The sequence below is a fragment of the Syngnathus floridae genome, chromosome 18, assembly GCF_059516105.1.
Source record: "Syngnathus floridae isolate MCC-2025c chromosome 18, RoL_Sflo_1.0, whole genome shotgun sequence".
Classification (NCBI taxonomy): Eukaryota; Metazoa; Chordata; class Actinopteri; order Syngnathiformes; family Syngnathidae; genus Syngnathus; species Syngnathus floridae.
The window spans coordinates 8741671-8760746 of NC_142430.1; the positions used below are offsets into that span (position 1 = coordinate 8741671).

Here is a 19076-nt window from a genome sequence, read left to right on the forward strand (position 1 = left end):
CTATATTTATCCCCCCAAAAAAGGATCCTGTTTCCTTCTTAGGTATTTGTTCGTCTCTTTGCATTCATTCATCTTGCTGTCATCGACACCTTTTTCCAAGACGCTCCGTCCATCACTTAGCCTTCAAAATGGACCAATGAAGTTAGAGGTGACAGCAGCTAAAGAAGGCCAGGGTGATGACTCGCTTAACGCCTGCAATGCCAATTAATTTGGAAAACAATGTTGCGGAATAGAAATATGTAAGGATAGTAATAACAATCATAAATTGAAATGCAATAAATATCTCATTCTATAAAGTCCATGTGACCATTGCAGAGAATAAAACACAAAATAATAATATTGCATTTTATATATGAATGTGTTGACCTAGACTGAGCAGTGGTCAATCGGTGATCTAAGTTGAAGAACAATCTATTTTCTATCCCGCTGACAGCTCATTGGATTTCATTAGACGGTCCGTGTGTACCTAATGAAGTGTCCAGTGACTGTTAACCACCCTGGCCTCCGCAACAGGTCGTAATACTGTACACGCGTCCTGGTATGCGCTCCATCGAGCGGCCTTCCTCGTTTTACGAGCGGTATTGCGAAACTGGAGAGGGATTTTGTTTACGCTCATGCAATCCCACAGGCTGTCTGCAACTAGATATTTCTATTCTAAATATAATGCGACACACGCATAGAATGAAATGTAATGGTTAAAAGACAGCCTATTGAAAATGTATGCCATCAAATCAAACAAGTGCTGGGAAGAGTAAGTATATCAGTACTTGAGTATTTTTATACTGTATGATGTTTTACATTATTTGAAGACAGCGATTTGCTTGGTGTAGTTTTTCTGTTATTTTAGCATTCAACAAAGCTGTGGTAAATAACTCAAACGGCAAATGTAACCATTTTTTATTTCTTGGTATTAATGATTTAAAAAGTTATCAAAAAAGAGGGAAAGTGTTTTGTTCATAAATGTTTTTTTTAATTGGGCCAGGTTATTAAAACATTTTATACAGTGGTGTCTTGAGGTATGAGAACAGTACTTTAATATCTGTTAGCATCATGCTAACACTAAAGGAAAACTCAATAGATAATTTAATGAAAAGAATCGTGAGGATGAACGGTCTAGGAAAAAAAATTAAAACACTAATTCCTTTTCATTTTTGCCGTATTTTGTTTTGCTGTTTCAAGTAGCTTTTGATCAGTGTGGCTTTCCTGCCATCTCCCCAGCGTCTTCTATATTGCAGCCTTAAGTGTGAGGAATGGTGCGAACAACCTGGGGGGGACCTCAGGGGCCCAATCTGGTTGCCTCAATATTGCAAACATTACATTCTGAACTCCGAATAGGAATGGGAATCAAAAACAGCTTGTTATTGCGAACTGTTTTCCATTCATTTGGTTCCTGGGAGTACTTTATTACTTTTAGTCCACCTGTCATAATGTTATTGCATTTTAGGTTCATCTTGCAGTGTCACCAGAAATCATATTATTCTGAATCAGTTTTCTCCTAAATTATGTTCGACCTGTATTAATAATTAAAAAGTGTGTAAAGCTGCCGTGGTGCTATGCCCAGCAGCACAGTGTCACCTGCTCTATTTTTATCTACAGAGGAATCCTGGATTCACAGACTCAGCTGCCACTTCTATTATTACTATTAGCTAATGCTGTAAAACGTACCCGGCTAACACGGACACTGTCGCTCCTTTATCCGTTGCCTTATTGCCCGCTACTAATTATATCCTCGCTGCCAATAGCTCTCGTGTCTTTCAATTCAGTGTTTCCCCGAGCCAACTTCGCCGGTCCATTTCGTTAGTCAGTGAATCCTTCCTGTCCGTGCTTGACAAGCAGTCAAACACGAATGCGAAATGTCAACACTTACAAGCAGAAGCTAACGTATGCGCTAACCGCAGCTCCCTATGGAACTCCATACTTGTCGTATTCCCCTAAATTGAGATGTGTGATCTCCTGTTCTAGTCCAACTCAAAAGTGTAATAGATTTAGGGTGAGGTTATGTAGGCCAGTGATCTCAAGTTCCTCCACAGCGTGCCTTCATGGACCTTGCTCGACGTAGTGGGAACATTTGGTTCCCACTAGGTAATTTAGTTACCAGCACGCCAGAAAGTGGAAGCACGTTACCGGCGGCTTTCTCTACCTCTTAGTATGTCCTCTCAGCATCTGATAGTGTCTCTTTGTCCCTTCTGATTTGCTTGTGCAACTCAGCAGAGATGCTCTTGGGTTGCGTAACCGTCACCCCGTCCCCTCCCACTAACCACCCGCACGACTTAATACTTACACGGATAGTGTTCACAAATGATGGAAAGGCTGGGAGGGTTCGGCGTTTGGGGTTAAGATGGCACACGGTAATCCCTCAGACCTGGCAAGATGTCCCGGCATGTTGCGGCCCCACGGCTGTCCCAGCTTGCACCGTGTAGCGGCTCGAAGATGGGAGGGGGTCGGGGAAGGGGGGTGTAGGGAAACACTATCCTTCTGGGATATTGAGTTAAATGTCACTGCGCCGCCCTGAGGGAGACACTGACAGGCCGATCCCAATCGCAGCCCCCCCCAAAATCTCAGAGGTCAGAACGCTTGTACAACAGCTGAAGACCAACCGGCAAAGTTCTGGGCCGAACACGTGTGGACAAAAGGCCTCAAATTGTTAGTAAAATGCATCGGCAATATTACAATCTAGCACATTCATTTATGAATCAAGGATTTATCTTTTTTATCTGTGCATAGTCCTATTAAAGTTAGCATTGTAAAGGTAGAAAAAAATTGATTTTGTGAAAATGATCAACTGAATACATATAAAGTCCAGTCGTCATCTTTCTATGAATGGTTAATTGTGTCATGTAGTGTAAAGCGGGCGTTTATTGATGCGGCAACAAATGACAGGCGGCGTTTTTTTAAACAGTTAAAGCGTGTATAACGTCAATAGCGCACATAGCTTGAATAACATGTCAAAATAAGCCCGGTGTAGAATTCAAGGCTGCGCGAAGAGGCTTTATCAGTCCTGAAAGGCGACATCACCCCTTCACGCAATCATTTACCACTCACTGAGGTATAAAATGTAATCGTAGAAATAAATAAATAAAATTCTTCAACTACAACTCGTGCACTTGAACTTCACCAATCAGTGTCTTATATTATTTGTGAATATATTGACGGTCCTTTCAAATACATGCTTGACTTGTATGTCTTATTTGATTTCAAAACTTGTCTTCCAATTTTTGATTTTTTTTTTTCCCACATAATTGCAGCTTGATGGATTGGAGGATCTAATGATGGTGGACAAAAAAAAGGGGGAGCTGGAGCAGTGTGACTGACGTGTTCTCTTATTGACTTCTAGTGCCAGCTTGAAGACGCCCCCTCCCTCCCCAAGTCTCCCCCCCACGCTCGCCTGTTTATGGCACTTTAGTGCTGTTTAAACAAATAGTAAATCAACTTTTCATCTGCTTTTCCCTCCACTAGTGTGATCGGATCATTTAACTGCTTTACACCTGCCCAGCAGTCTCCATCCATCCATCCATCTACCCAGTTAGTTACCTATTTATCTAAAATAAAAACTATAATATATGTTATTTTATTATTAGCACAGTAAAGGCCCATTTTCTAGCCAAATCACGATCATCGAGTTTTGCAGGTGTGCCTAATGATGTGACCGATTCACTGCAGTGACTCTGCCCTCAAGAGGCCATTGTGAGTCGTAGTCTGAGAGCAGCTGAGACTCTTTGCTGCTTGCAACAGGAGGGAAAAAAAAAAAAGTGGAATATAATTTGATCCCCTTCATCTATCCATCAGTGCGTCTTCTTGGCGGTGCGATTATGTCGTTGCCAGCTTTGCCCTCGACATTCCTGCTCCCATTCCGCCTCTGCCTGTTCACTTTCTTCTCTTATGTTCATATATAGCGACAGGATCGTTTTAAATTTGCACTCGAACGAATGATTCACTTTCTAATACTCTTCCACTAGGTGGCAGAAGGTACAGTTTACCTGTGGGTCCACCTCTTGCTGTTCATACTACTGAGCCCAACTTAATAGGCCCAGGAAATGTATTGGCCCATTTCAAAATGCTAATAGTTGCACCAAGGCCACCAGCTCTAAGCATTTGAACAATACTAAAAAGTTGACCTGCAAAGGTTAAAGTGCATTTTAGGTTGATCCTGAAATATGAAATGACAAATATCCACCTTAAGAAACATCCCCAGGTTTTGTTCTTAACACGTCTCCAACCTCCCGCAACTTCCTCAGCACAAACCAGTTGAGCTGTCATTCAATGAACGCCCCCCCCTACCCCGCCCGGCTTGCATGATCCCCTCCGTCGCTCTCTCACCTTCTCTCTTCGTCTTATTCCACTGACCATGCATGTTCCAAAAACAGATCCCATTTTCATCTGCGGTGACACCCCCCCTCCGGCCCACCGCTGCCGCTTCACCTCCTTTCCCCAAATCCAAGCCTCCTTGTACCCCCTGTTCCTGTCTCACCTCCTCATCGCTCCACCTCACGCCACACCCCCACCCGTCGCCAGCCCTCCCAGTCGCCATGTGCGCCCCCTATGTTGGTATGGGAAGGCGTGCGCCGGCAGGGGGTGTCCACCAATCCGGGGACCCCTTAGGTGGTATAAAACCCTGAGCAAGTATGCATTTATTCGCTCTTTCTGTCAGACCAGCACTCTTGAATCGGAGGGTGCCACTTAAGAGCGAGGGTGGTGGCTCAAGGGTGCACACACTTGTAGACGAGTAGAACCAACAAGAGAGCGCGGACCGGAACCGTCGTACGGCCCGTCCCTTTACCTATCCCAACAGGATGGAGAACGCACACACCAAGTCCCCGGCAGAATGCCTGGCTTACTTTGGCGTGAACGAGAACTCGGGTCTGACCCCCGACCAGTTCAAGAAGAATCTGGACAAGTACGGCCACAACGGTAAGTTGCATAGACTTTGCAAGAGTTTTTTTTTTGGGGGGGGGGGGGGTCTCGGCTTGCACGGCGAAGGCTTTTTTAGCGAGGCCTTGCGACAGCTGCTTGACACGCAGCGAGACATTGAGAAGCAGAGATCTTTGAGGGCTTTGAGAGGCTATTTAAAGATAGCCAAAGAAGATGGCTGGAGAGCGAGAGAGACAGGTGACAGGCTCAAGAAGCTTCCTGGCTGATATATGGGCCGGGGAGCTCGGATAATTTTAGGCAGGTTTCAAAGGGGGCTTAAATGATATGAAACACGATTGACCATTAATGACTTAATTACTGTGCACTGCTTGCATTATTCCTTGGCGTCAACAAACCTTTGTACGCATGAAGCTGATTCACTGACATTTGTTCTCTCCTCTTCTCCTGCAGAGCTGCCCGCTGAGGAGGGTAAGTGTTTAAAGCCCACCGTCAAAACACCACACTCATCTTCACTTGAAGATTGTCAATGATTAAGGGCTGCCAAGGTTGAATCGAGGCGACTGGACCTGAAGCCTTCAATCCCAAAGGTTTATTGAGGTCTGATTAGAAGTGTGGAGTCTTCCCAATGATCCGGTTTTAAATTTGAAGTGTGAAATCTCTGGGTATTTGAATCTAGAACCTCTTCAAATCTAGATCTGAAGAAGTCTTCTGTTGTCTTCAGTTTTCAATTTGAGGTGTAAAACCTCAGTTCTAAAACCGAAAAGTGAAGAAGTCTCTTGGCTTCCTTAGTTCTAGAACCAAAGACTCTCCACACTTAAGATTTCGAAGTGAAGAAGATTTTGGGGATTTTGGATTACAGGTGAAACAAATTTACAAGAGTCCAGTTGCCTTGATTCATGCTTTGCAGATTTGTCTATATTCTCGTTCTTGACTGCACCATCTGGTAGTTCTGTTTTGCTCGTCACGTGGAAATTCAGGGTGGCTCTGTCCTTTGTCTGCACATCACAGGCAAGAGCATCTGGGAGCTGATCGTCGAGCAGTTTGAGGACTTGCTGGTCAGAATCCTGCTCCTGGCCGCCTGCATCTCTTTTGTAAGTAAACACCGGGCGCTCTGCCCAACCATGTCTGTCATTTTGAATGCAGACTCTAAATTTCCTGTGGTGTGAGGGACAGCGAGTCCTGTCAGGACTCCTTGGACCGCCCATCCCAAGTCCCCCCAAATCCTGCCCTCTTCGGTTCGGTTCCAAGAACCCCTCGGTGTATTTCGGAAGACGACAACTTGAGACAAATTGCGTGTTGTAGGAGGAGGTGTATTAATTCCGGTGCCAGCTTTCACCGCCAGCTGTCATGATGGCCTTAGAAGGCGAATATTGAGGGGCGAGAGGGAGGGTTGGGGGGTCATGAAAGTGAAGGGGGGGGTGCGCAAGTGAGAGGACGAGGGTAGTCGGTGGGGGGGGTGCGGAGGGGGGGTTATTTTAAGGGCAGGCCGAAGCTGAGGAGAGAAACTGAATCCTTCGGGAAAGGTCAGGACTCAAGGAAGGAACGATGGGCTCACAGTCGCAAGGACGTCCAGATCCAATTAATAACGATGATGTCACCTAATTACCTCTCGACCTGCCATGTCGTGATCATTTCTTAAGTGCAGTCATTTCCTCTTTGTAAATTTGAATTCCTAACCATAAACCTTCAATTAGATTTTTCTTACCATCAAATTTACAACACTGAAATGTTTTACCAAACAGTTTCTAAGGCACTGATTTTCATTATATACTTTATTCAACATCGTAAAGTCAAAGTTTTCTGAAATCTCAAGTGCATAAGAAATGAAACATTATTTTTACACAACATTTTGAATGTACAGCTAGCGATGGACACCCTCTACTTTGAATAAAATAGCTCAGAGCTTTTTATCGCCCAAAAGACCCACTTTTGACCCCCGACCCTCAGTTTGAGAACTGTTGCTCAACTATGATTGACTCTCTTTTCGTCCTTCAAGGTTCTGGCTTGGTTCGAGGAAGGCGAGGAGACTGTCACCGCCTTCGTGGAGCCCTTTGTCATCCTCCTCATCCTCATCGCTAACGCCGTGGTTGGAGTGTGGCAGGTCAGTGGGGAGGACTTGGGGGTGCCTGGCACATCGGGCAATAACACGCCTATCGTGTTACGGTGATGTCAGAAGGCGCACGGGGTCCAGTTACCTCCGCTTCATGCCCGATCGCTTTTACAGCGGTGAGGCTCAAAATAGCTTTTGGCTGATTTAGGCGCTGGTGTTGCACCATTTAGTACAACGTACATAAACAATGTCACATGTCACTTCATATGCCGCAAACAAAATAAGACCCCGGCAGTTTTAATCTTGAAAAATTTCGACTTGATGCACTCAAGTAGCACCATCCAATGTTAATAAATATTGTAACTTCTTGAACCTACTGCACACTTCATGAGGTACACCCTCATGCTTTAATTAATTATTAGTATGATGAAACATATGACCTAACTTAAAATATTGTTAAATTAGTAGTCTACAAAATGGTGGTTGTCCTAGGCTCTTCAAAGTTGTAATTTAAAAAATAAAACATTACTTTGTACATATTATTCCTTAAGATGTAAAATGAAATATTTACTTGAAATGCTGAGGAGAAATAAATGATACTGGTTGGCCTCTGTGGAAATGGGCTGCGGAGCAAATGTGTTAAGCCCGCCGTGCGTGTGACAGATGTTCTCGCAGCAGGTATTGGCCGATTCCGATTGTCGAGCTATTCAAACACCTCCGCAGGCACGCCGTTAAGTGTTTGGCAGCGCCGTCAGGCATTTGGCAGCGGAGGAACGTCACCACGCCCATGCCAAGGCTTTTTTCTGAATGAGAGCATTTATCATTCTTCATTGTCAGCCGCAGAACAATATAAGCACGAGCAGCTTTGTTTATATCCCACTGCCTTGTGTGCGCCCCGCAGGAGCGTAATGCCGAGGATGCCATTGAGGCTCTCAAGGAGTACGAGCCCGAGATGGGCAAAGTCTACCGTTCTGACAGAAAGAGCGTACAGAGGATCAAGGCCAGAGAAATCGTCCCTGGAGACATTGTGGAGGTGTCTGGTAAGATGTCGTCGCATTCTTTTCCGGAATTTTTCTTTCCGTGAATATTAGAAACGATTCCCAGTCCAGTCAAAGCTAAGCATTTTGCATGGAGTTAATTCACGAATTTTAAATCAGACTGTGCAAGTGCGCCTAATGAAGCGGCCATCAAAAGACGCATGATTGACTGCACGGTGAAAGCAGACGGCCAAGCGTCATGTCTTTTTAAGGCAATGCCAAGCAAGGGACGGACGGCGGAGCTGCCGCTGGCCTGTGAAAACATGCTGAGTGGAGCAAAACAAAATCACAAAGTATAAATATCCTGGCTAGCGCCTGCCGCACCTCTTCTCCCCTCCCTTGTCCATGTACACCTGTTACCCCTCTGGCTGACAAGACCCCCCCCTCCGCCCCCCCCAACTGCGCTTCATTCTCTCCAGGCATCGGTTTACCCTTATGAAATCCATGGATCAAGTATAGAAGTGCTGCAAGGGTCTTCCTCACTTGAATATTATGGGGTGTGAAAATAATTAATGTTCCAGCGGAAGGTCATCATATTTATGCAGTCAGTGTGCCGAGGCACATTAGGTACACTTGCACAATCCAATTCAATAATAAACATATTGGCCACCTGTAAGAGCAGGATAAATGCAGATGCTTAAATTTGTTGATTTCATTTCATCAGAAAATCATACATGAATCAAAGAACAACCAAATATGATCTTAGCGGCAGTTGGTGGAAGTCGATGTTAACCATTGATTGTTTGTGATTACCAGTTGGTGACAAAGTCCCCGCTGACATCAGGCTTGTTTCCATCAAGTCCACCACCCTGCGTGTTGACCAGTCCATCCTCACTGGTAAGCTGACATAAACTGGAATTTGAAATCCACGTCCAACTGCAATTTGACAAGTGTTTCTTTAACCCAAAATTTATTTGTAGGTTTCATGACAGTTGTTTGTTTCCCCCGTCAGGCGAGTCCGTCAGTGTGATCAAGCACACCGAGTCTGTTCCTGACCCCAGAGCCGTCAACCAGGACAAGAAGAACATGCTTTTCTCTGTAAGCTTCCCCGCACCGCCGTCATTTTTTCCTCCCCTTGCATAATCTTCAGCTTCACCTCTTCCACCGTAGGGCACCAACATCGCAGCCGGCAAGGCCATCGGTGTGGCCATTGCCACCGGAGTCTCCACCGAGATCGGCAAGATCCGCGACCAGATGGCCGCCACCGAGCAGGAGAAGACCCCTCTGCAGGCCAAGCTGGATGAGTTCGGCGAGCAGCTGTCCAAGGTCATCTCTCTGATTTGCGTCGCTGTCTGGGCCATCAATATCGGCCACTTCAACGACCCCGTCCACGGAGGCTCGTGGATCCGCGGTGCCGTCTACTACTTCAAGATCGCCGTCGCCTTGGCTGTGGCCGCCATCCCCGAGGGTGAGACGAACAAGGCCGTCGTCCGGTTTGCCACGCTGGCGAGTTTCACTTACTTCCAACCAACTTCTTTGTGTCTCAGGTCTTCCCGCTGTCATCACCACCTGCCTGGCTCTCGGAACCCGCCGTATGGCCAAGAAGAACGCCATCGTCAGAAGTCTGCCCTCTGTGGAGACCCTCGGCTGCACCTCTGTCATCTGCTCCGACAAGACCGGCACCCTCACCACCAACCAGATGTGTGTAACCAAGGTGAGTTCCCTAGAAAAATCATCGAGGCTCCAGCAAGTTGTTGAGCGCACTACGTGACGCCTGACGACTTCCTGCGTCGTAGATGTTTGTCGTCAAGAACGTCGAGGGCAGCCACGTTGACCTCGATGCCTTCGATATCTCTGGATCCAAGTACACCCCTGAGGGCGAGGTGTAAGTTTTCAATTCTTATCTTACGTTGTACAATACTTACTGGCAGGCACTTCAAAAACATTTCTGATTCTCTGTGCAGTTCCCAGGCTGGTGCAAAGACCAACTGCAGCGCCTACGACGGTCTTGTGGAGCTCGCCACCATCTGCGCCCTTTGCAACGACTCCTCTCTGGACTACAATGAGGTAACGCCTGGGTTTTCATAACATTGACTTCCAAAGCTTTTGCCCTGTGACATGGACACATGGATGCCTTTTTTCTTCTCAGTCCAAAAAGATCTATGAGAAGGTTGGTGAGGCCACTGAGACCGCTCTCTGTTGCCTGGTTGAGAAGATGAACGTGTTCAACTCCAACGTGAAGAACCTGTCCAAAATTGAGAGGGCCAACGCTTGCTGCTCTGTAAGATTCCTCTTCTCCCCCCCCCCCACCCATTCTCCTCAAATTGCATTAAATTTCACACAATTCTAATGTTTCTTGGTCTACAGGTCATCAAGCAGCTCATGAAGAAGAACTTTACTCTGGAGTTCTCCCGTGACAGGAAGTCCATGTCCGTCTACTGCACTCCCACCAAGGGTGACGGCGGGGCCAAGATGTTTGTGAAGGTTGGTGCCTTTCTCTTGAGCCAAATGTTTCAACTTTCCTAGCACCGGTGTCAAAAAGACTTTCCTCCACAGGGCGCCCCTGAAGGTGTGATTGAGAGGTGCATGTATGTGCGCGTTGGCACCACCCGCGTCCCCCTGACCAACGCCATCAGGGAGAAGATCATGACCGTGATCAGGGACTGGGGTACCGGCCGTGACACCCTTCGTTGCCTGGCCCTGGCCACCTGCGACAACCCTCTGAAGCCCGAGGAGATGAACTTGGAGGATTCCACCAAGTTTGCCGATTACGAGGTCCGAGCTCGATGACCTTGCTTGGCGAATTAACAGTATCCAAGAGTTAACGAAATCTGAACACCTTCCCTTCGGGTCCCTTTCTTCACAGACTGACCTGACCTTTGTTGGCTGCGTGGGAATGCTGGATCCCCCTCGTAAGGAGGTGTCCATCTCCATCGAGCTCTGCAGAGCTGCCGGAATCCGTGTCATTATGATCACCGGTTCGTATCTAGTCGAATCGTCTGTCAATCTAACATCGGTGACGGTCACTAACTTAATTCTTGTCACTCTTCAGGTGACAACAAGGGAACCGCCATCGCCATCTGCCGTCGTATCGGCATCTTCACCGAAGACGAGGATGTGGAAAGCAAGGCCTACACCGGACGCGAGTTTGACGACCTGCCCACCCACGAGCAGGCCGAGGCCGTCCGTAGAGCTTGCTGCTTTGCCCGCGTGGAGCCGTCCCACAAGTCCAAGATTGTTGAGTTCCTACAGGGTTATGATGACATCACCGCCATGGTAAGACAAGATTACGATGAACCTCAGCGAGACGACAAACACTGACTTGGGGTCTCGCCGTAGACCGGAGATGGAGTGAACGATGCCCCCGCCTTGAAGAAGGCCGAGATTGGCATCGCCATGGGCTCTGGCACTGCCGTTGCCAAGTCTGCCTCTGAGATGGTCCTGGCTGACGACAACTTCTCTTCCATTGTGTCTGCTGTTGAGGAGGGCAGAGCCATCTACAACAACATGAAGCAGTTCATTCGCTACCTGATCTCCTCCAACGTGGGTGAGGTCGTCTGGTAAGGCAACTAAGCGCTCGGTTTTCCCTTCCGATCTCCAGCTCTGCCTTTGCTTGATGGATCCATGTTTGTGTGGCCCACAGTATCTTCTTGACTGCCGCTCTGGGTCTGCCGGAGGCTCTGATCCCCGTGCAGCTTCTGTGGGTCAACCTGGTGACTGACGGTCTGCCCGCCACTGCTCTGGGCTTCAACCCCCCTGATCTGGACATCATGGGCAAGCCCCCACGTTCCCCCAAGGAGCCCCTGATCTCCGGCTGGCTGTTCTTCAGATACATGGCCATCGGTGGTACGTGGCTCATCATTGTCTTTTGTCGAAACGTTTTGTTTGTCTTTACCCACACTCCGGGCCCTTCCTGCAGGATACGTCGGCGCCGCTACCGTTGGCGGCGCTGCCTGGTGGTTCCTGTATGACGCCACCGGTCCCGGAGTGACCTACCACCAGCTGGTAGGTGTTTTTCCTCTTGATGACGTCACAAGCTTCCGTGTTCAGATGTTGCATTGAATCCCAAATTCTCCTCTCCACAGTCCCACTTCATGCAGTGCCACGATGAGAACGAGGACTTCACCGGCGTGGAGTGTGAAATCTTTGAGGCCTCTCCTCCCATGACCATGGCTCTGTCCGTCCTGGTCACAATTGAGATGTGCAACGCTCTCAACAGGTACTTCTACAAAAAGATGAGGAGCGTGAGCAGCGACATAGCAGCTCTGCAGACTCGTTCTTTTTTTATTTTTTCTAGCTTGTCTGAGAACCAGTCCCTGATCCGCATGCCCCCGTGGAGCAACTTCTGGCTTCTCGCCGCCATGACTCTCTCCATGTCCCTGCACTTCATGATCATCTATGTTGACCCTCTGCCCGTAAGTTTATAGATGCAGAACATCTTGTTGTATTGCATTTAACACTTAACCTGATTCTAGTTTTCCAGCCAAAATAAGAATGCCGATCCCGGAACTAAAGCCGAGCATCCCTTTCCCCCTTTATCTGGAAATAATGAATTCAATATTTTAATATTTTTCAAATGGGAATGTATTCTTACAAGTCAAAGTTTCCCTCCCTCCTGTTGCGGCAACTCAAATACTTCGGTTTTCTGAGGCGTAGTCACCATTGTTGCTTTTCGTGCGGCGCCGCTCACTCTTGAACCCTTCACAACCCCCTCAGATGATCTTCAAGTTGACCCATCTGAATGTAGACCAGTGGCTTATGGTCCTCAAACTTTCCTTCCCCGTCATCCTGATTGACGAGGTGTTGAAGTTTGTCGCCCGTAACTACGTTGAGTGTAAGTATCTCAGCATTCCGTCTCTTTTCTTTCTTTTTTTTTTAATTAATACAACATCTACTCCATTTTCTTTTTAACATCATTAACAAAATGTAAACCCATCCAGATTCAGTCATACCTATCATACCATCGACCCGCCATTCATTATCACATTAACGCCTTTTGTTGATTTCCAGGCTAATTCAGTCCACCCCCAACGTTAGCCTGTAACTAAAGTAAGATACTGTAAATATGCCAAAAACTGCCAGTATTTGTCTTTTTAATGCATGTAAATGTTTTTTTAATGCATGTCAGTGTCCCTCGTCCTCATACACATCCATCTGGTATGTGTGTAGTTTGCCTACTGTACCTTTCTATGTATTTCTGAGCCATGTTTGTGCACATTACTGATGTCACATGACATCAGTGGTTCCCGTGGCGACTTGAGCTCGAGTCAGTTATCTGTTTTAGAGCTTGTTCATGTCCGCATTAGGAGCACAGTAGTATCGCTGGCTCTGTAGACAATTAGTATTAGAAAAAAGCTTCACGTGTGTCATTTATGGACATATTTCTAGTCCTAAGTCGCTTGCTTTTCTTAGAGTTGATGTGGGGGGAAATTCACATTGACCCCAAATCGTCCTCTATAGTTTCATGTTGTAGCTCATCTCCTTTCCTTTTTTTTTGACTGATTTCTTTTCTCTCGGCAGGTACAGAAGCTAAATAGAGATGTAGAGGGAGATCTTACAAGGGTTGGATTGAAATAGTTGGAGACTAGAAAGAGAGAGAGGGAGAGAAAGAAATGAGCATCACAATCGCAAGGCCCAACTGAACCAACCAACAGAGGAGAGAAGATAAAATACAGGGAAACGTGTAAAAAAAATCAACAAAATGTGTTAAAAATGTGTATAAAAATAGCCTCTATATAAGGAAGGAGATTGAAATTTTCAAAAAAGGGAGATGTCCCCGCAAATTCAGTATCAAAGTATTTAAGATTTTATTCTTAGGCAATGATGTATTAAAAGTGACTTTTTTGTTAAACTTGGATATTCTCAGCTGTTGTGTTTTTGTGTCCTCTGTCCATTTTCCTATGAAAGATTTTTCAGCTCATGACTTTTATTCTTTTAGTCTTTACTGGCTCGTGCAGGAGCCGCGCTTCAGGTGAGCTCTGCACAGTGTGCCCGTAGGGTTGCATGAATGAATGAAGGGCAGGAAAGCCAACATCCATATGGCGGCCAGGGCTTCTACTCACTCCATAGGCAAGCTGCAGTCAATGGTCTCGTGACACATGTTGGGCATGTCCACGCTGTCTCAACACTTTTGGTCTTATATATTGTTTACCTGATGAGATGAAATAAAATGATGATGACAAACGTGCATATTTTATTCTTTTTTTTATTATTACTAACGCATTTAAATAAACTGTGTTTTGAACCATGTTCTCTTCTTCTAGGCTCCTCCTCCTGCTCCCTTAATCCTAACTCGAAAAGCTACGCTTTGAACCTAACCCTTCATCGGCTGCCTGACCTACGAACCCGACTGGTAACCACTAACTCAACATCAGCAATACCTTTAACTAACCAAGCTCATAACACAAGCTAAATGCCTACTACTAACTAAGTCAACATTTGACTTCTATTTGCATGTTACTTGTCTAGTTAAATGAATGCTGGGCGTGAACATGTTTTAGTCAAATCAATGCATGATTTTTAACAAGCTTAAGTCAGTATTGTGACAAGCAAATTTCATTTAAGTCATTCTCAAAATAAATCCTCTATTATTTCTGATTATAGTACAATGGTTCCTTAAGTTACAAATTAAATTCCATCCATCAAATTTCATCCTTCATCACCTGTCCTTCCCAACATATTCCTCTGTAGCATGTCCAGCTAACCATTGAAACGTTCAGATCTGCTCTCTGAACGGAATGTTGACATGCTTCATTTTTTTCTCGTAGTCTTCGTCAAACTTTGCTGACTGCTCGGGAGTGAAATGATTTTTCCAATCGCCGACTTCTCCTGTTGATCATAAAAAAAAAAAAGTTAGTTATTGCTATTATAAAAATCGCTTCGACTGACCTTTTCTGATGAAAGCACTGATGGACTGATCAAAAATATGATTGGGAACGAAGCTGTAGTTGACCATCGGGTTCTCCTTCATATTCTTGAAGGTCGTCAGCTCCACAATGCGGCTGATAATGTCATCAGGGAGGGACAAGTCGAGGTAGTTCATGATTCGTTTAATTTCGCGCTTAGGATTCTGGATGGTAGGCACACAAAAATAGGATGCATAATTATTGTTTATGCCAAGACAAAAATATTAGAGGTGGTATTAAATCACCACCTCCTTCATGTCTTCATAGAAGAGGTAGAGGATGTTCCGCTCTTCTCGTACTTCCCAGTAACCTTTCACATGATCGTACCAGGAACCCCATACCACTGCAGTGACAATAGTCAAGTCAGTGAAAGGCTCAAAAAGTCCGCATGATATTTTCCACTTACGCTCTCCACTCATGAACTTGTGGATGAAGCTCTCCCAGGGGTCAGCCTGAGGGCCCATCTTATTCATGCCACGAAAGTGGTAGAAACTCACCAGAGTGTCCTTAGCATTGCGTGCAACGTAGATCGTCTTGAAAATAGTTCACCTTATTACAAACGAGGGCTGATTTTGGAACCACCCTGAAAGTGTCATCTTACTTTGCACTTGTTTTCCCAAAACCCGACCGGACACAGCTGAAGTGGCAGATGTGTCTTGATGACTCTTGGGGGAGTCATCTCCTTCAGGAGGTCAAGACCTGATGATTTACAGCAAAAATATCTGAAGTATCAATGTATACTTTTTTTTCCCCTCTGGGCACAGAAAATGTTTCTATATCTACTCAAGCTGTTTTATGAGATCCGATATCGGTCTACTCACTTGATTGTTTCAATAGAAAACTGGGAGACTCGAGGAAAGCCTGTCGCTTGACTATTGGAGCTCGTCTTGCGCTTTCAGCATCACCATTATGTAGCAGCAGGTCAACTATCTCCTGGGTCCATGTCGTCCCTTATCACCCAAATGTATAAAAACTTAAATCTCCAAAACACCACATCCATCTAGTTGCAGGGGGGCCTGAAAAAAAAAAGATTGTTCAATGACAAACCTGATTTAGGGAAGGAGACGATGAGGAGGTCTGACGGATCAGGAGAGAAGCCAGACACGGCGTCCAACTTTTCGACAATGAATTCTGGAAAAGGAATCCCTTTTACTTTGACAACGCGAGGTCGACGGATGCTAGTCTGGACGTCTGACATAACTGATGGCAACTTGTTTTGTGGACGACCCCAAAAAATAGTCGATGTAGCCCTTCCGCGATGGTAGTTCTATTTGAATTTACATCCCCCTGTGCATAAATATATATTCTAGGTCATGTAAACGTGTCATGAATATTTGCTGTGCATCTCCTTCAAATTCAGATCAGTTTCAAAGCCAACAAGCCCCTAGTCCTCTTTGTCACGTTTTCACACTCAAAATTTAATCAGAAGTCAAAAGATGCTTTTTTTTTTGGTCTGTTTGCTCCCAAGCAAGATCCCAAGCTTCATCTCTGCCATAAATTCTAACGTCAAATAAAACCTCAGGGGTCTGAACATTGTTTTACAGTAGTCCCCAAGAGATGCGCCAGTAAGTTTAAGTTTGATTCGAATATTTTATTGAGACAATTATTTATGATTTTTATTTGACAAATAGATAAGAATGTCATTTTGACAATAAAATCCATCACTCACACATCTCATCATTGGTTAAACTATCAGCGTAGAAGTGTGAGGATTTTCAATTTGAACAATATTTTAACTCAAGCTAAGTGGAAGCGATTGAGGAAAAATTGCAAAGCCGGTTCCAACTGTGTTCTGAACGGCATGTTGTTCATTTCTTTTCGTAGTCCCCATCAAATTCTGCTGACTGCTCCGGTGTAAAACGATTTTTCCCATCACTAACTAGTCCTGTTTTGGAAATCGAAGAGACAGACACGCCAGTTTGGTACGTTATACTAGAAAAATATAAAGATATTTTGGTATAGTGACCTTAATTAATGACCTTTTCTCATTAATTTTAAGATGTCCTGATTATTCCCTTCATTTAATCGACACCTGAGGATCAAATACAACTTACTGTAAGTATGTCCAGCGGCACCTTGACTTACAACATAAATTTGTTCAGTGACCAAGCTTGTAACTCAAATGTGTTTTTAATCAATGAAGTGACATTCCAAATTCCCCACTCCCCAAAAAAACATTTCTGAAGAAAAAAAAAAAAATAGTACGATATAGTATAAAATCATTCAATCATTATAAAGTCCATTCATCCCAGCCTCCTCAAGAATAATCAGCCAAAATCTTTTGGAGTGTATTTTATTTGAATACAGACAATAATGTTACAATTGTGTTCTGAACGGTATGTTGATGTTCTTCATTTTCTTTTCGTAGTCCTCGTCAAACTTCGCTGACTGCTCCGGTGTAAAATGAGTTTTCCAATCGCCGACTTGTCCTGTTTTGCAAAGCAAAGAAAGAGACACGGCAGAACGGTAAGTTATGCTGAAAATGATGTCGTAAATTGCTGAAGCACTGAAATTGCAGAATGACAGGAAAAATAACATTTTTTAGGAAAATATTTGTCACCATTATAAAAATATACAGTAATTATATGACCTTTTCTCATGAATTTGGTGTTGGACTGATCATAAGTATTTTTGGAAACGAAGCTGTAGTTTGCCATCGGATTAATCTTCATGTTCTGGAAGGTGGTCAGCTCCACGATGCGGTTGATGACCTCATCAGAGAGGGACAGATCCAGGTACCTCATGATCCGCTCCACTTCACGCCGAGGGTTCTGAAATTAGAGCCAGTTTTGTTTAGCCCAATTTGTGATGTGGAATCAAAAAGTTGAAATCACCACCTCCTTTATGTCTTCATAGAAGATGTAGAGGATGTTTTTCTTCTCTCGTTCCTGCCAGTAACCTTTCACGTGATCGTGCCAGGTGCCCCATCCCACTGCAGTGACAATAGTCAAGTGAAACTCTCAAAAAGTCCGCGTAATATTTTCACTTACAGTCTCCACTCATGAACTTGTGGACGAAGCTCTGCCAGGGGCCAGCCTCAGGACCGGCCTTATTCATGTCGTGAAAGTAGAAGTAGCTCACCACGGTGTCCTTTGCGTTGCGTGCAATGTAGATCATCTTAAAAACAAGTTATTCAATGAGAGGCGACGTTTCGGAGTTGTCGTCGCTGTCGCTTTGACTTACTTTGCACTTCTTTTCCCAAAATCCCACCGGAACTAGTTGAATCGGCAAATGGGTCTTAATGAGCCTCGGGGGATCCATTTCCTTCAGCTGATCGAGACCTGGTGGTTGACAGCAAATATCGATGTACTTCCAACTTGAATTTGTTCAATGATCAAGCTCATCACTTAAATCACTCCTTTTTGAAAATAATGTTCCTATTACCATTGCAACTTCCCCAAAATTTGCTTAATACCGTTCATGTTGTTCAGGAACATTTTAGGTATGCTTTGAGTGATGAAGAATGCATTTTGCTTCTAGGTGGAGTGGAAAGTTGCAATCAGCTTTGATGAAATTTCCCGCCGCTTCTTTGGAAGACGTCTACCATCAAAATGGGGTCCACGCACCTGATTTAGGGCGTAGTCGATCGGAAGCCTCGAGGAAAGTGGCTCGAACCGTTATCGGGGCTCTTCTGCAGGTCTCGGCATCTCCGTTATGAAGAAGCAGATCAACTATCTCCACCGTCCAGGTCGAGCCTGTTTACCCAAAGGTACCAAAAAAAAAAAAGATGTAAACTTCTTAAGTGAGAGATTAAGCTAAAAAGAAGCTGCACATAAAAAATGGAACGCTCTCAAACCTGATTTAGGGTAAGCACCGATGAGGATGTCCGAAGAATGCGGACAAAAAGCGGACACGGCGTCAATGTTTTTGGCGATGTGCTCTACGAGATTAATCCCTTTTACTGTGACAAAGTCGGAACGTGCGTCCTTGTTGACTGACATGATTGAGGTCAAAACGTTTGGTGGAACAACTTACAGTAGTTATATATATAATAGTCCTCCTGCCTTTTTATCTTAGATGTTGTCTGAATATTTGGTTAGAGGCTTGTGCTCATTTTGTTTGAAATATAACAAACCCCATTTGTAAACAGCACCACTCCCAATGCAAAATAGGGAGAAATTATAAATTGCCAATCTTAATAACTGCCTTGCAGTTGCGAAAGATAGATTTGGTTAATAAATGCAAGGAAAATGAAGCTTTTATTTTATTGAATGTTTCTAAGCATCAGGATATGTACACCATAGAATCAAAGCAGCATTTAATCATTACTCCGTT

The 19076-nt window shown here is 44.8% G+C and overlaps 3 protein-coding genes across 3 annotated transcripts; 1 reads left to right on the forward strand and 2 right to left on the reverse strand.

Moving 5' to 3' along the window:
- The first annotated feature begins 4361 nt into the window (after nt 1-4361).
- Nucleotides 4362-14083, forward strand: atp2a1l (ATPase sarcoplasmic/endoplasmic reticulum Ca2+ transporting 1, like). The gene is made up of 23 exons (XM_088359499.1): nt 4362-4908; nt 5320-5337; nt 5878-5960; nt 6866-6970; nt 7821-7959; nt 8713-8793; nt 8909-8994; nt 9067-9364; nt 9444-9610; nt 9693-9781; nt 9861-9963; nt 10046-10177; nt 10264-10380; nt 10453-10671; nt 10763-10874; nt 10949-11172; nt 11236-11456; nt 11540-11742; nt 11816-11901; nt 11982-12115; nt 12194-12311; nt 12613-12730; nt 13417-14083. The coding sequence occupies exons 1-23, from the start codon at nt 4791-4793 to the stop codon at nt 13431-13433; spliced, it is 2988 nt and encodes a 995-aa protein (XP_088215625.1). The 5' UTR covers nt 4362-4790; the 3' UTR covers nt 13434-14083.
- Nucleotides 14084-14611: 528 nt separating this feature from the next.
- LOC148382880 (sulfotransferase 1C2-like) lies at nt 14612-15999 on the reverse strand. Its single transcript, XM_088360051.1, has 7 exons — nt 15849-15999; nt 15623-15751; nt 15403-15500; nt 15208-15334; nt 15050-15144; nt 14785-14965; nt 14612-14724 (listed from the first exon to the last, which is right to left on the reverse strand). The coding sequence occupies exons 1-7, from the start codon at nt 15997-15999 to the stop codon at nt 14612-14614; spliced, it is 894 nt and encodes a 297-aa protein (XP_088216177.1).
- A 1118-nt stretch (nt 16000-17117) lies between these two features.
- Nucleotides 17118-18744, reverse strand: LOC148382881 (sulfotransferase 1 family member D1-like). The gene is made up of 7 exons (XM_088359502.1): nt 18598-18744; nt 18368-18496; nt 17985-18082; nt 17792-17918; nt 17639-17733; nt 17392-17572; nt 17118-17230 (listed from the first exon to the last, which is right to left on the reverse strand). Exons 1-7 carry the CDS (start codon nt 18740-18742, stop codon nt 17118-17120), a joined length of 888 nt encoding a protein of 295 aa, XP_088215628.1. The 5' UTR covers nt 18743-18744.
- Nucleotides 18745-19076: the final 332 nt, after the last annotated feature.